The sequence below is a fragment of the Erinaceus europaeus genome, chromosome 9 (assembly GCF_950295315.1).
Source record: "Erinaceus europaeus chromosome 9, mEriEur2.1, whole genome shotgun sequence".
In the NCBI taxonomy this organism is placed as follows: domain Eukaryota; kingdom Metazoa; phylum Chordata; class Mammalia; order Eulipotyphla; family Erinaceidae; genus Erinaceus; species Erinaceus europaeus.
This window is the reverse complement of record NC_080170.1, coordinates 43,656,440-43,674,353: the sequence shown is the minus strand read 5'-3', so window position 1 is coordinate 43,674,353 and position 17,914 is coordinate 43,656,440. Positions and strand designations below refer to the sequence as shown.

The window sequence follows — 17,914 nt, the reverse complement described above, 5'->3', positions numbered from 1 at the left end:
AATAATTTGTCTTGGTTAAAATATGAGGTATACTTTTCCTTTCAGAGAATATAGTGTACCAAAAGTAAATAATGTTTTTAATGACTCAAAATTTAAAGTTTATAAAATTTAAGTATCTTAACTTATTAAGTGGAGAGAAATGGATCTATATTTACGGAGACATTGTTATGCATGATCCTCCTCTGCAAAAGCAAACTGCATTATGGATATTACATTAAATAGGATATCAAATATGTATCTGTATGTACTTGAAAGTTATAATTCAAATCTCTATTTTGCCATTATTGCTAGGTAGGTTTTTTTTTTTAATGCTTCAGTTGTATTTTATTCATTGAATTATATTTTATTTTCAATAATTCTTATTTAAAAATAAATTGTAAAATATGTAATTATATACAAATTTTGATACTGATGATATTTTAGATTAATTTAGATATTTTAGATTAATGTCTAAGTTTCAATTTTTTTAAATTTCTTTATTGGGGGATTAATGGCTTACAGTTGACAGTAAAATACAATAGTCTGTACATGCATAACATTTCCCAGTTTTCCAAATAACAATTCAACCCCCATTAGGTCCTCCTCTGCTATCATGATCCAGGACCCAAACCCTCACCCCCACCACCTGAGTCTTTTACTTTGGTGCAATACATTATGTTTCAATTTTATCATAAATTGGGGACATAAAAACTGATTCATATGCATCACGCATATCCTATAGGTCATTTTAATACATAATAGTAACTTAAGATACTAAATAATCTAGCATCTCTCAGAAATTCATGTTTTTATTAAAAAAAAGCTATAGAGGTAGGATTTTGTAGGCATTGCAAAACTATTAGATAAAGTAGATGCAGCATAATTAATTTTTCTAGCTACATACCAACATGTTCAGCAATAGACTCCAGAGATCCTCTGGAACGTTCTGACTCAGTTAGTGATTTCCAATTTTTTGCTGTTTCAGATCTGACATAGAAAATTAAGAGACAAAAAATAAATAAAAAGAAAAGAAAAATTAAGAGAAATAAGTATTTTGCTGATACTGTAATAAAGCAGTCAATTTTTAGATGGTTATGTATTTCTTCTTCTGCATGGGTGGTTTTCTAAACTTTGCCACTTTCATCAAGCCCTCAACATTTTCAGTAAGTGATTCTGTCTCTTTTAATCAAAACAGGACTTTGGATATAAACTGTCTTTTTGTGGTTGTTGTTCTTGCCCTTGTTTTTTATTGCTATTGTAGTTATTGTTGTTGTTATTGATGTCATCATTGTTAGATAGGACAGATAGAAATGGAGAGAGGAGGGGAAAACAGGGGGAGAGAAAGATAGACACCTGCAGACCTGCTTCACCGCCTGTGAAGTGACTCCCCTGCAGGTGGGGAGCCGGGGGCTTGAAGTGGGATCCTTACACAGGTCCTTGCGCTTTGCACCACCTGAGCTTAACCTGCTGCACTACCACCGGACTCCCAAACTGTCTTTTTTTTTTTTAGTTTGTTTTTTTTGCCTCCAGTGTTATCGCTGGGGCTCAGTGCCTGCACTATGAATCCACTGCTCCTGGTGGCCATTTTTTCCATTTTGTTGCTGCTGCTGTTACTGAATGGGACAGAAAGAAATCAGGAGGGGAGGAAAGAGAGGGGAAGAGAAAGACACCTGCAAGACCTGCTCCACCGTTTGTGAAGTGATCCCCTTGCATATGGGGAGCTGGGGGCTCAAACTGGGATACTTGAGCAGTTTGTACATGTGTAACATTTCTCAGTTTTCCACATAAGGATTCAACCCCTACTAGGTCCTTCTTTGCCATTATGTTCCAGGACTTGAACTGACCCCTACCTTAGAGTAGAAAACAAGTCATAATCTTTAGCTTCTTTCTATTCCAGCCTCTTTGTAACACTTTTAAATATGCTGTTTTATTCTACTTAGTTCCCAAATCCCTTTCTTCTCTCTGAATGTAACCTTCTCTGGATGTATTCAACTACCACCTATATACTGATTATCCCCTATCTAACCCTGACATCCTTCTTGAATAACTCTATACAGATGAACTACAGGTATTTCAAAACAGCACTTCAATACAAAAATCTTCTGTTTCTTTCAAAAGAGCACATGATTCTACACTCACAACAATGGGACCTGATCTAACCAATTACTTAAGAGAAACCTGCCATCATCATAGGTTACTCCTGCTTCTTTGGTCTAGTCTCCTTATATAATTCCTAAAATCTAATCAGTAATATCTGTTCTTATTAATGTTAATAATTTGAGACCTGATTTAGACAATTGTTCTGCTTCTAAGTTTATTCCTTTCTCTATAATTTTCTTCACGTCGTGGCTAGAAAAACCTAAGTACAAACCTGATTGTTATTCTCTGATTAAAATTCTTTAGCAGCTTGATTAATAAAATTATAAGAGCTTTAATATATATTATGTGGAAATTAAAACAAAATTTACAGCATAAATATATAACTACTATAATAAAAACTGTATGTATAACAAAAATAAAAACATAAAAAATTCTAGAAATATAGCTAACTGTTGGAATAGTTTACCATTATGTGATTATAAACTGCTTTGTAGGAAGCCAGGAACTGGCTTGCTTTGTCATGCCTGAGGACTTAGGTTCAAGCCCCTGGCAAAAGCATGGGAGCACTGCCTGAAGGGAAATATTCATGAGTGGTGAAGCAGTAATAGGGGTGTCTTTTTTTTCTCTCTGTCATTCTCCCTCTCTCTCACCCTCTATCTGAAGAGAAAAGGCAGGAAAAATAGTCCAATGAGAATGGTAGAATCACACAGGCATGAAGCCCAGTTGAAGCCTTGGTGGCAATAAATAAATAGATACAACCTTTTTCTACTGTTTTCATCATAGTCATTATCATCACCAAATTAACAGTGCTTATTGTAAGTTAGATCCTATTCTAAGTTAAGATGCTAATTCTCATAATACCTTATTAACTGGGTATTATTATTCCTGTTTGTATAAAAATGGAAACACAGAAGGTTAAATAACTTGCCCAATGTTAAATAGCTGTTACTGGAGTCAGGCTTCAAACCCAGGAAATACTAAATTCACTGTAATGGGTCTATATTATTTTGTAACAAACAAAAATTACAAAATAGTTTATTAAACCATTAGAGGCTTTGCAATTTCTAAAAATTATTATAGAAACTACTTAAGAATGAGTACAAGATTTTTGCAATGTGTTTTTTATTTATTTTTCTACTCTTTTCTAGTCAAATAGTGCCCTATTATATTCAGCAGTTACACTATGCCAAGTTCTTTGTTGGCTTTTGGTCATCACTAAATACTTTTAATTCTAAATTGTCCTCTACTTCTCAGACCTACTGAATTGCCTAATCCCTCTCTACTCATTACTTAAAATTAAAATAGTGTAACTTGACTTTTGAAGTTACCATATTATAACATAATATATATTAACATACCATATTATAATTTCTAAAATGTTATTATTGAGTATTGTCTGTATCTATGTCCTGGATGCATGTTCTGCCCCAGTATTTATAATTAAATGGACAATGCACCTAATTTTAGATATAAAGATGTTTCCAATAATTTATTAGTATAAACTATGCTATGGTGAACACATTCATACAAAGAAGAGATTTCCTGGTTGCCCTTACTTTCTCAAGCTAGATTTCCAGAAGTTGAATTAGTCAATTTATGAAACACTGGCAAATGTGTTTTTTTTTTTAAATGTTTACTCCAGTTTACTGTGCCACTAGTAGCAATATTAGAAAGTATTATTTTCCTTATATCCACCACATTTCAGAATGCTAAATATATATTTAAATCTGTGCTTTATTATTATATATTTGATCTGTGGCTAAACCAGAAGTAATAATTTTACTTTATTGAAAATAAAAATCATAAATCAATGTTATTTCTATAACTTCACAGTAATGTAAAAGATGGCTTCTACTAAAAGCATTCCATGATTATTTCCTCAAACAAGGCAGAATATAGGTAAGTCATCAAAATTTTCTACCTGTGTAGTGGAAGGGGCTTGATCTTGGGTTTTTCAGAAGCTGAAGAGAGAGTTTTAATCTGAGGCTTGGCTGTTGGTGATATTTCCAAATCTTGGTTAAGTTCAGCTTCAGTTTTCTTAATGAATTCATCATATGACTAAATTTAGAAAAATCAGAGGATACAGAATTTTTAAGAAGGTTTTTAAAATAGAATAGTATACATAGAAGAATTTCCAACAGTAAAGATGTAAATGTAAAAATATTTCCCCAAAGTTTTATATCATTCCTCAAAGTTTTATAGTTACTTGTAAATTCTTCTTGAAATAGTCTATGTATAAGCAATAAGTACAGCTATAATCCTAAATATAGAGTATAAAATGGAAAAATGTAAGGCATAAACTAATCCTTACATTTAGGACATGATAAATTCTCAATCTACAGAAGTTTAATTCCTAAGAATAATAATTCATATTCTGCTACATTATCAGAATTTTCTCTGATTATATACTTATTCTTTCAAGGCTGTTAATACTTTCATGGCATTTTGGAGAAGTCTAGCCATCACACGGAGTTCCCCTTTCTCTCTCTCTCTCTGCCTCCAGAGTTATCTCTAGGGCTTGGTACCTGCACTATGAATCCACTCCTCCTAACAGCCACTTTTTCTATTTTTACTGAGTAGGACACGGAGAAATTGAGAGAGGAGGGGGAGACTGGAAGACAGAAAAGCACCTGCAGATCTGCTTCACTGCTTGTGAAGCATCCCTCCCTACAGATGGGGAGCTGGGGGCTTGAACCTGGAACCTTGCACAGGTCTTAGTACTATGTGCACTTAACCAGATGTGCCACTACCTGGCCTCCCTTTTCTCACTTTTTAAAAAGAATACTTATATTTATTTATTTTTCTTTAAGAGGACAGAAAGAAACTGAGAGGGAAAGTGGAGATAGAGAGACACCTGCAGTACTGTTCCACCACTTATGAAGCTTCCCCACTGCAGGTGGGGGCCAGGTCCTTGTGCATGGTAACATGTGTGTTCAACCAGGTGCATCACTGCCTGGCCCCTCCACTGACTTCTAATGACAGTAAGACAGTGAGAGAGGTAATTATGTAGGAATACAAATCACGAGAAGAGGAAGGTTGTGGTGAGTATGATAGTTAAGAACTGTAAATTATCTTTCCTGCCTATCACTTATTCTGTTATTAAAACTTGGCTAATTTGTAATTCTAGTTTATATAAATCTAAGGAGAGTCTCCCATCTGTTATCTCTCTCCTTCATTTTAGAGGCTACAACTTCTACCTTCACCTGTCCCATTATTAAAGACTACATCTGTTGCTAACCACTGCATCCTGAATTACTGCTCTGTATTTTCTATTTCTCCATCATGCATCATAATTTGAAAACATAGATATATCGTCTTTATTTAAACCATTTAATGAAAAGTGGAGTAAGATGAACCTTTAGGACATTTCTCTAAAGAGTTTTCAGGCTGATATATTCATTAGTAAACATTTTTGAGCAATGTTATTTAATCTAGTAGTATTTCAGGTATCTTTCAATGGCTTCTCATAACCTACAGTAACACTTTTAATATAATTTTATGGAACTAGGGCCTCATGCATATATTTCACTGCTGCTGGGTAGCTTTTTCATTCAGATAACGAGAGAGAGAAAGACACACAGACATAGAAAGGCAAAGATACTATAGCACCAGAGTCCTACAATACCACAGCACCTCCATGTGGTACCTGGGCTCCAACCTGGACCCAAACCTGAGTCACATGTATTCATCCTACATAGTGAGCTATCTCTCTAGCCCCGGCAGTGCTTTTAAATTCTAGACCCAACTCTAGCCAATTCAACCAAAATCTCTGAAAGTGAGCCTGGGTGTTTGTATTTTTCAAAAAGTTCCTCAGTTAATTATAACAGTAGGGTGAATCAGTTTGTTTACAAAGGTCCTAAAATGGATCTATGTCTTAATATTTTGTTTCCTACTACTGTCCAACATGAACTCCCCAGTATCTTAAACACTTTGCTTACTGTCAAACATCATAAACTACCTGTTCTTATTTCTGCATGGTTTAACTATGTGAATGATTATTTTCTCCAGACCTATTGCCGGCCTGGAGAAAATAAATATATAAAGTTATGTAGTATAGTGATAATTGCACTGGTTTTGAAATTAGAACTAGATAAAAATACTAGTTGTTTTTTTTTTTAAGATTTTATTTATTAATGAGAAAGATATGAGAGAGAAAGAACCAGACATCACTCTGGTATATGTGCTGCCAGGGATTGAACTCAGGACCTCATGCTTGAGTGCCTTAGCCACTGTGCTACCTCCTGGACCACTAAAATACTAGTTTCATATGTGCTATATCTTCCTATATACCATTAAGTTCATGAAACACTATTTTCTCATCTGTAACAGGAATAGTAATAGTCAAGCCTGATTTGAGGATGAAATAATATATATATGTAATCATTAGCCAAGTTCTCTAGCACAGACACTTGAATTCATGATGAAATCAATGAACAAAAGGAAGTGTATAAGAACAGAATTTTATTTATTTACTTATTTTGCCTCCAGAGTTGTCGCTGAGGCTCAGTACCTGCACTACGAATCCACTGTTCCTGGCCGCTATTTTTTTTTTTCATTGTTGTTGTTGCTGTTGTTGTTGGATAGAACAGAGAGAAATTGAGTGAGGTGGGAAAGACAGAGGAGAGAAAGACAAGACACCTGCAGATCTGCTTCACTACTTACAAAGCGACCCCCCTGTAGGGGAGGAACAAGGGGCTCGAATTGGGATCCTTTAGCATGTCCTTGCACTTTGCACTATGTGTGCTAAATGTGCTGTGCTACCACCCAGCTCCCATTTTTAAACTTTTTCTTTTGCCTCCAAGTTTACTGCTGAGGCTTGGTGCCTGCATTACAAATCCACTGCTCCTCTAGCCATTTTTTCAATTTTCTTGGATAGGACAGAAAGAAATTGAGAGAGAAGGGGAAGAGAGAGAGGGAGAGAGACACCTGCAGACCCCTCTACAGGTGGGGAGCCAGAGGCTCAAGCCAGGATGGTTGTGCAGTTCTTGCCCTTCATACTATCTGTGCTTAACCCGGTGTGCCATTGCCCAGCCCGCCAGAATTTTATTTTTTAAAGCCCTGTTGTAATATTTACTTCAATACTCAACATTATAATACTTAATCTATTATTTATTTCATTCTTTCAAAGAGGTTCAGACTTTTTTTTTTTTGCTTCCAGAGTTATCGCTGGGACTCGGTGCTTGCACTACGACTCCTCTGCTCCTGGAGGCCATTTTTTCCTCATTTTTGTTGCCCTTGTTATTGCATAGGGCAGAGAAATTGAGAGGGGACGGGAAGACAGAGAGAGGGAGAGAAAGACCTGCTTCACCATTTGTGAGGCGACCCCTCCACCGCAGGTGGGGAGCCGGGGACTCGAACAGGGATCCTTACGTTGATCCTTGCACTTTGTGCCATGTGTGCTTAACCCACTGCGCTACTGCCCGATCCCCAAGAGGTTCAGACTTTTTAAAGAGTTAAATACAGCACCAAATAAATAGTAGAAGATTCTAATCCATTACTTTACTATCAATAATAGCATTAAAAGTCAATAATAGCATTAAAAACATTTTTGGCTTCACATATACAGTAGTCTTAATGTTAAATATTTTTCATTTTTTAATCTAACCTCTAATTGTTTGATCAAACTGGCTTCTTGAGCTTTCAATCTTTCCTTTTGCCTTTTTTTCTGCTCCTTCTTCAGCTGGTCAACAACTGATTTTCTTTTCCGCAGCTCATCTTTGAGGGCTCTGATCCTGCCTTCAATATCACTTTGGTCAGATGTAGTTTCTAAAAGAGATACAAAATATTTAATTTCAACTCAAGGATAATATGAATTCAATAGATATGTAACACTCCATGAAAATTAAGAAATCTGACTTTCTGAAAAAAAAAATCATTAGTGATTTATATCCTCTCCCCCAAGTCTGTTTTTTTTTTTTAAGCTATGAATTTCATCCTTAACAGTTAATTTTTCACTCTCTAAATGTACTATTGAAACTGCACATTCAAGGTACCCCAGCTCAGTAAGAAAAACAGGTGGGAATTTAAAAACTTTTAGTGAAATTTGATTAGTCTATAAGAAATTATGTCCTGGAGAAAAGACAATCATATTTAACTGTCTTTCTCAGTAGTTATAAATATGCAGTTTAATAGTATTTAGGTCATATTAAAATCAAACTGAAATTTTAGCACTTTAAACTATGAGTCATTAGCAGATAGCTTTTTTTTTTTTTTTAACTGCTACCAGGTTTACCACTAGATCTCAGTGCCTACACAGCTGTATGCTGAATCCACTGGTCCTAGTGGCCTTTCTTTCTCTCTCTCTTTCTTTTTTCCTTTCTTTACCTTGTTAGAGGGAGAAACTGGTGGTGGTAGTCTATGTGTAATGGGGGGGGGGGATATAGAGAGTGAGAGTGAGAGAGTGAGAGTGAGATACCTTCAACACTTGTGAAGCTTCCCCACTACAGGTAGGGACCAGGGGCTCCAAGTCCTTGAGTATAGTAACAGGTATTTTATCACTTGGCCCCTAACAGCTGATATTCTAAAACAACATGAAAGGAGAGAAAAAGTTCTAAAGAAAAATATTCTACTATAATCTTTCTTTGAAGACTCCTAAAATATTTAGAATCTGTGAGATAGTTCACTGGGTACGGTGCATGCTTTGCCATACATACAGTGCCGATTTGAGTCACCATACCATACAGGAGAGGTTACAGAATCAGGGGAAATTCCAAGGCTATGGTATCTCTCTCACTCTTTGAAGTGAATGAAAAATGGTCAGCACAGGAACAGTGAAATCATGCACATGTGAGTCCTCAGCTTGACAAAACAAACAAACAAATAAAAACCACCCCAGGAGAAAAAAAAAATTTTTAAACCACCCCAGATTCTTAACTCTTTTGTGGGAGTCTTGATAAAGGTACTAGTGATGAATCTACTACAATGATTGGTGGTAGAACTGAAGGCTAAACTAAAAATCCTGTTTCTAAAACAGAATATGAATCCATGTCTTTGTATCATCTAAACTGTATACTGTTTTAGGCTGATAAACCTCATGTGCTACCAAAACTTGAGAAAGCAATAAATTGTTATAGAAGACCACTGATATCCTAAATTCTACATTTCCACACTTTGTTTCACTTTGTCAAAACTATTAAACAAGAACAGGACACAGAGGAAAAAAGTCAACAAATGTATAATGAATGACTGAAAACAAATGTATATTAACATTAACATCTGACAATCTGTCATATTTTGTGTAATGAGGGATATAATTAATCATCAGTGAAAAGTAATGATTTGGGGGCCAGGAGGTGGTGCAACTGGTTGAGCGCAAGGACCTGAGTTCAACCCCTAGTCCCAATCTGCAAAAAAAAAAAAAGCTTTGGGAGTGGTGAAGTAGTGTTGGGGGTATTCCTCTGTCTCTTTCCCTTCTCTATCAACCTCTGCCCTCTTGATTTCTGGCTGTCTCTATCCAGTAAATAAATAAGGATGGGGCCAGGTGGTAGCACAGCAGGTTAAGCACACGTGGCGCAAAGCACAAGGACCTACCTAAGGATCCTGGTTCTAACCCCCGGCTCCCCACCTGCAGGGGAGTCGCTTCACAGGCAGTGAAGCAGGTCTGCAAGTGTCTATCTTTCTCTCCCCCTCTCTTTCTTCCCCATCTCTCTCTATTTCTCTCTGTCCTATCCAACAGCAATGATAAACAACAAGGGCAACAAAAGGGAAAATATGGCCTCCAGAAGCAGTAAATTCGTAGTGCAGGCCACCAAGCCCCAGCAATAACCCTGGAGGCAAATAAATAAAGATAATTAAAAAAAAGAAAAACAATGATTTGTGCAATTCAATCTTGGCAAGAAAAAAGCTTTACAAATGCAGCCAAGTAAACAGTATTCTAGACTGTGGGTAGACAAACTTATTAAAGAGGAATTCAAATACAGTAAAATGAAAATAAATTCATAATCAGTCTCACCTGACTGTGTCATAGATAGTGATTCATCTGACCAACTAGAACAGTGCTGATGGGACTTGACAGACAGACGATATTGTCCTCCATTCTCATGACTTGTTTTGCTAGACTCCTGCTTTGACACAGATGTGCAGCTTTTGAGAGGTGACTGTTCAAACAGAAAGACAAACAGGAATTGCTTTGTGATATTACAGTACAATTCTATTAACATTAGACATAATAGTTAAAGATAACACAAAAAAATTCAAATTGTTTTATAACAATAAAAAGTGAAAAAAAAATCTAAATTATACAAAGAGTAAGACCTCAGTTTTATAAAGATACAGAAAAATTATGGAAATAATGTTTTGGATGTATTTTTAAATGATCTACACATGTTAGTATAGTTAGTATATGTTATATTCACCCCCTTATTCTTTTTTAATTAAAAATTACTAAATATGATATACTGTGTCTCTTCCATAGTGATTTTGCTTCCATCAAATATGTATCCCAAACCAGAATTTCTAATATAATATGGTAGTTCTCTGTGAATAAAGAAAATATAGTATGTATATACACATATATGTATATATATAATGAATATTACTGATCCATAAAAAAGAAGGAAATACTACCACTTATGACAACATGGGTGGACCCTGTCAGATACATGCTAAGTGAAATAAGGCAAAGAACAGCAACAAAAATACACTCCATGATGTCACTTAGAAGATTCTCAAAAATCCAAACAGAGAAAAACAGATTAGATTTCTGGTGATTCCACTATAGAAGCAATGTATAACATATGACTATAGCTAGTGATGCTGTGTGGTATAACTGAAGGCTGCTTGTAAATCCTAATGAATTTTCATAAGAAAAATATTTTTGTAATTATATGAAGTGATACTATACTTCTTGTGATTATTTAGCAATATATGTACGCTAAGCCCATATGTTATACATCTTCATAAATAGTGTTGTATATCAACTCTATTAATATTGAAAACCTTTAAAAACTATATATGAAATTACTTTTATAGAAGAATTGAAGGGAGGCAGGAGAAAGTAGGCAGGGAAAAAGAAAGAGTGTAAGATTACTCCACCCCCAAAATAGACTATTAACTCCTATCCTGATAACAAGTAGAAGTAAGAAAGTCTGGTTTGATTCCTAGTTAACACTATCTGTGATTTTGAGCAATTTTCCTAGCTATGTAAGCTTCTTACTGAGGCTTAAAGCAGTATCTATCTTAAAGGTCTACTGTGAGGATAATCAACATAATGCATTATTATACTACCTAGCACCTGGTAAATTAACACTCAATAAATAAACATCTTTATTATTAAAAATACATTAAGGCACACCAGTTTTTCCTAGTGAGAAAAAAAAAAAGCAACAACCTAGTTACAGCATTTCTTCAGAGAGTGGCTATCCTGAGCCTCAAAATGAATTTAAATAATTCATAGGAAGTAACAAGCTAATAAGATTATGTCCAACCCACATAATTTGGTCATTAATTCCTGAAAACAAGAATCATGCTACAAGCAAATTATCTACATAGCAAACTTGTTACCATATAATGACATGATTAAGAAGCCACTATTTTAATCACTTAATTAGAAGGTTTTTTTTTTTAAATAATCTAAAAACTGTATTTTCAAGTATATAAATGAAACATTAGACTATTTTGAAAGTTAAAATAGAACAAGTTCTTCACTGGATGATAAAAAAAAAAGTTTTTTCCCTCCTGCCTTTCAGGAACTCTTAACACTACTTTTATCTCTTTCTTTGTATTTTTTATTTGGTAGCACAGAGAGAAATTGAGAAGGATGGGGAAGATAGAAAAGGTGAAAGGAAGATAGACACTTGAAGATTTGCTTCACTACTCATGAAGCATCTCCCCTGTAGGTGCGGAGTGGAAGTTTGAACCAGTGTCCTTGTGCATGGTAATGTGTGCATTCAACCAAATGTGCCACAGCCCAGCCACCTACTTTGTTACTATAAGTAATAAATCATTTGTTAACTAAATTACAGAAAAGATAAAATGGTATGATTTAAAACCTTATTGGGTTAGGAAGATAGTTTACACAACAGATTTTCAGAACTAAGGCTCCCAGGTTGAATCCCCAGCACCATTATATGCTAGAGCTGAACCTTGGCCTGTTTAAGAAACAAAACAAAAAGCCTGAGAGTCAGGCAGTAGCGCAGTGGGTTAAGCGCATGTGGCGCAAAGTGCAAGGACTGGCGTAAGGATCCCTGTTCAAGCCCCTGGCTCTCCACCTGCAGGGGAGTAGCTTCACAGGCGGTGAAGCAGGTCTGCAGGTGTCTGTCTTTCTCTCCCCCTCTCTGTCTTCCCCTCCTCTCTCCATTTCTCTCTGTCCTATCCAACAACGATGACATCAATAACAACAACGATAACTACAACAATAGAACAAGGACAACAAAAGGAAATAAATTAAAAAATATTTTTAAAAAAGTCTTTGTGCCTCTATTATATGAACATATAAAACATAGATTGCAACAAAAACCTGTTCCTACACATTTCCCTTTAAAAAATTAGATATTTCTACTGTCTCAATATAATACTTAATATATTGATTTAATAGCTACCACTAAAATTAAAATTTTATAAAACCTTAGGAGTTGATGAAAAGTTTCAAATGTCATATACTATTAATATGTCACAGGTATGGGTGACAATGCTGTCATTAATAGCAAGAACAAAATGGTTAATCTACCTTTTAGCAGGCTTTTTTTTTTTGTAAAGAAAAGTCTAAAATAAAAAGGATGACAGAAGACCTAGTGGGAGTTGTACTGTTATGTGGAAAACTGAGAAATGTTATGCATGTACAAGCTACTGTATTTACTGTCAACTGTAAAACATTAATCCCCCAATTAAAAAATTTAAAAAATAATAGTAAAATATAAATATACACAAACTTACATGTTTATTAGGTGAGGTAGAAGATTCTAGTTCTTGTGAAAAAACCATTTCTTCAGTAAGTATACTATGATCTGGACTACCATGCTGTTCCTGAACTCTGGATTCAGATGGCATATATTCAACAGCAGCACTTCCCAGATCTTCTGGAATAGAACTTTCACTATGAAGATGAGAATAGGAAGGTAACGGAGATTCCTCTTCACTCACTATTTCTATAAAGAGATGGTAAAAATAAGAAAAAGTACACAATCTTAGTCAAGAGAATTTTTCAACTGTTCATTTTTGTATTTTTTTAAATAACATCACTGGTTGCATTAAATAGAATTCTGAAAAGGTTTATTTTTGAGTGACAGAGAGAGAGGAGCTGGGGGAGAGAGGAGAAAAGTGTGCACAAGCAGGAGTGCCAGAGCATCATTAGGACCTCATGCTTGTGAGTATGGTACTCTAGACACTGTCACCTTCTAAGCCAACAGATGTAATTTTTAACTGGAAAAATATGGCTATTGACAGTAAAAAAGGAATAATAAATTGTGTATTTCCATAATAAAATGCTACATAGTAACAGAAATAAGTGAACTAGAGCTATAGGGATCTGAGATACATTATGAATTTTGTTTAATATTTTCAGAATGTGTAACACTGTCCTGCCTTGAGAATATTCTTTTTCTTAATATTATTTATTTATTAAAAAGATAGGAGGAGAGGGAGAAAGAACCAGACATCACTCTGGTATACGTGCTGCTAGGGCTCAAACTCAGGACCTCATGCTTTAGAGTAAAGCCTTAGCCACTGCACTGCTCAGCTCTGGCTTATGGTTTGCAGGAGACTGAACATGGGACCTTAGAGCCTCTTTGCACTATCTACCCCATCATACTATCTACCCTATCACACACCTTGAGAATTTTCTATACACTATGACCTTTACTCTGTGGCAGAAAATAGCAGTATGTTTAATACAAAACATAAAATTCTTGACATTTATACTCTTGTATAATCTTATGAATGTACACTGATTTCTACAGCAGACAAAGGATTAATACGTTATAATATCACACTCTGGGATAAATATGGCTAATATTTGACAGACACAATTCTAAAACTTAAAAGATTTTAGTCTTGTAGTCTATAAGTTTATTTAGCATAAATACCTATACTTCAAAGACTGTTTTAACTCAACAAACTGTGATCTGATATTTTAGTTATGAAAGGATTAAAGAAATATTTTCCCTTTTTTAAAAATTTTATTTATTTATGAGAAAGACAGGAGCAGAAAGAACCAGATATCACTCTGGTACATGTGCTGCCGGGGATCAAACTCAGGACCTCGTGCTTAAGAGTACAAAGCTTTATCACTGCACCATCTCCCGGACCACTAGAGGTATATTTTCATATTTTGTCTGCACAGTGTACTCAGAATGACTGGATAAATAATTTCTAAAGGGAGCCAGGCAGTGGCACAGCGGATTAAGCACACATGGCGCAAAGTGCAAGGGCCAGCATAAAGATCCTGGTTCAAGGCCCCGACTCCCCACCTGCAGGGGGTTCGCTTCACAGGTGGTGAAGCAAGTCTGTAGGTATCTTTCTCTCCCCCCCGTCTTCCTCTCCTCTCTATTTCTCTCTGTATCCAACAACAATGACAGCAATAACAATAGTAACTACAACAATGATGATAACAAGGGCAACAAAAGGGGAAAAAATAAAAAAAAAATAATAATAATATCTAAAATCCTTAAGGGTATTCTTTCACTCCAAGATGGGGGGATTTAAAGTGGATTAGAAAAGTACTCAATTTAGGTATTAGAGAATGTAAGAATCCTCTGCATTCTCCTATTTGTATTGTAGATTTGTATTTATGTTTGCTAACACTAACATACTAATTTTAAAAGTTTAAATAATATAAAAATGTATCAAAAAAGAAGAAAAAATGACCTGTATTACTTACTACCTCTTGAGAGATAGCCATCTTAGTCTGCCCAAGTTCTAGTTCTCACAAGTAGTAACAATCAACTATAGTTGGTGTATGTTTCACAACTTTCTCCTATACATATACATTTATTTATTGCTGTTTGTTTTACATGAACCTGCAGAAAAAAAAAGTAACCAATCTGTCTCTAAGACCTTGGGAGAACTATAGTGGTTATCCTTGAGGGGGTAGGGGAACAGAACTTAGGTGATGAGAGCAGTGTGGAGCTATTATATCTTATTATTATTACATTATAGCTTTGTAATTAATTCACTGTTAATAATACGCTTTTCAAAAGAAATTTATTTTAAATTGTGGTAAAATATAGTTAAGATAAAATTTACCATATTAATAATTTTTAAGTCAACAGTTCAGTGGCATTAAAATTAACACTGTTAATGTTAATATTCACACTGTTGTACAATCAATACCACTCATCTCTAGAACTTTATCTTTTCCTAAAACTCTATACTCATTAAATAATAATTCCCCATTCTCTCCTGCCCCTAACAACTACTATCCTATTTCTAAATTCAAAAGGAAAGCTTTCACTGTTTTATCATTGAACCTGAGACTTTGGAGTTATGATGATGTTAAGTACGATGTCTGCTGTAGGCTTAGTCTGTATTTATTATCAACAAATAGCCTACATATGGTAAAGGACTTTTCTTCTGTTGCTACTCTGACATGGAATATTTCATTACAAATGCTTCTGGGATTTATCTTTTCTGAATCCACTAAGATATGTAATTCTTCTTTAATTCACTGAAGTATTTCACATTGTAATTTTTCAATGTGTGCTAACCCCATTTGCTCATGAAATAAACCATTTCCATTTCATTAAATTTACTTAATTCTTCTAAGTTTTTTTATTGTTGTAGTTATTATTGTTGTTATTGATGTCGTTGCTGGATAGGACAGAGAAATGGAGAGAGGAGGAGAAGACAGAGAGGAGGAGAGAAAGACACCTGCAGACCTGCTTCACCACTTATGAAGCAACTCCCCTGCAGGTGGGGAGCCGGGGGCTCCAACTGGGACCGTCACGTGGGTCCTTGTGCTTTGTGCCACATGCGCTTAACCCGCTGCATTACTTTACCTGACTCCCCATTCTTCTAAGTTATTTTTTAATTTTTTTTTATTTTTTAAATATTTATTTTATTTATTTATTCCCTTTTGTTGCCCTTGTTGTTTTATTGTTGTAGTTATTATTGTTGTTGTCGTTGTTGGATAGGACAGAGAGAAATGGAGAGAGGAGGGGAAGACAGAGAGGAGGAGAGAAAGATAGACACCTGCAAACCTGCTTCACCGCCTGTGAAGCAACTCCCCTGCAGTGGGGAGCCGGGGTTCGACCGGGATCCTTATGCCGGTCCTTGTGCTTTGCGCCACCTGGCTTAACCCGCTGCGCTACAGCCCAACTCCCAAACTTAATTTTTTTAAAGATTTACTTATTTTCCATTTTGTTGCCCTTGTTTTTCATTGTTGTTGTTGTGACTGATGTTGTCACTGTTAGATAGGACAGAGAGAAATGGAGAGAGGAGGGGAAGACAGAGGGGGAGAGAAAGATAGGCACCTGCAGACCTGCTTCACCATTTGTGAAGTGACACCCCTGCAGGTGGGGAACTGGGGGCTAGAACTGGGATCCTTACACGGGTACTTGTGCTTTGCGCCATGTGTGCCTAACTGGCTGCGCTACCGCCTGACTCCCCTTCTTCTAAGTTTTAAGCATATTAGAATAACACAACTCACAGAATAATTGTTCCAATTTCTGTAGCATTTATAGTTGTGTTGTTTTCTTCCTTAGCCATTCACTTAAAAGGAAAAAAAAAAATCTGTTATGCTAGGTTTTAGCTAACATTTACTACCTTTATTTTCTGATCTACTATTCTCCAGTTCTTTCTTAGGAGTTTTAGGTTTCATTAATTCTGTGTCCCAGGCAGCCAAAGCTTGTTTTTCCATTTGACGAATTTCTGCTTCCTCTGCATCCAAACGTCGTTTCCATTCCAATAGTTCCTCTGCATGTTGTCGTCGTTGCATCAACTTTTGCTCCCGCTTTGTCAGAAACCTATGACCACACCATGAAGACCCAGTGAGAACAAATTTATAATCAGAAATCACTGACAGTTGTCATTCATTACCTTATCAACAAGCTGAGTAAAGACAGAGACTTTCATACTAGTCCTCTCTGAAAAAAATCTGACATAGAAATTTTGATGAGTCAACTTTTCAAATTAAGAGAATTTGTTTTACTGATAAGATTAGCAAAGAAAAAGCAGTGGCAAATTGGGGGTGATTTTCACAATATCTGTACAATGATAACTAATATTTATTTTTCATAGGTAATTATTTTTTCACAGCAGGAGATAAAAGAAATTCATTCTGAAGACTCAGAAACATACACATACACACACACACCATCCCAAGCCACAAAGAAAACAAAAAACAAAGCCTAAAGTCTCCAAACAAGCAAGCAAACAAAAAAAAAAAATGTTCATGTTCACTTTAGATTTTATTTAAAATTCAGTCTAATTTTGCTTCAGGTACAGTATTTTTGGTTCCTATAATCTAAAAGCTACAGTATCAGGTGACAATCTGTCTTTCATGGCAAGAACACTGTGTACTACAGTCAAGTGTCTCACTCCAATAAACATAATTACTAATTTTGAGTTAAAGGATATATCAAACTCCAATTTCTCAATTTAACTGATCTCTGTAATCAAACAGCCCAATATCTCCAGGAAGTTAGGAGAAATTATTGATTTTGGCAGCTATCTGAATAGTTAAAAGACCTCTATTAAACTCTCTTCAAAGTAGATGTCAAAGGTGAGCTGTTCCCATTACTCATGATAGGGTCTATTGTGGCAGGCAGTCAACAAAAATACATTCACACATCCAGCAAACAATTAGAAAAACTACAGGAACTATCACTCTTCAACAATCAATATGTCAAATTACTATGTAGATTAAAAGGTGGGACACTTGACAAGAAGTCACCAAGCTTTT

The 17,914-nt window shown here is 35.4% G+C and overlaps 1 protein-coding gene across 7 annotated transcripts in view; it reads right to left on the bottom strand.

Moving 5' to 3' along the window:
• The window catches only part of CEP350 (centrosomal protein 350), a 148,187-nt gene that overhangs the window by 10,867 nt on the left and 119,406 nt on the right, over nucleotides 1-17,914 (bottom strand). For all 7 annotated transcript variants that reach the window (XM_060197768.1, XM_060197772.1, XM_060197770.1 and 4 more), the window contains 6 exons: nucleotides 16,777-16,976; nucleotides 12,952-13,163; nucleotides 10,031-10,175; nucleotides 7,685-7,845; nucleotides 4,001-4,137; nucleotides 884-966 (listed from right to left, as the gene is read on the bottom strand). In XM_060197768.1, the coding sequence (XP_060053751.1) occupies nucleotides 884-966; nucleotides 4,001-4,137; nucleotides 7,685-7,845; nucleotides 10,031-10,175; nucleotides 12,952-13,163; nucleotides 16,777-16,976 (938 nt within the window). The remainder of the gene's footprint in view (nucleotides 1-883; nucleotides 967-4,000; nucleotides 4,138-7,684; nucleotides 7,846-10,030; nucleotides 10,176-12,951; nucleotides 13,164-16,776; nucleotides 16,977-17,914) is intronic.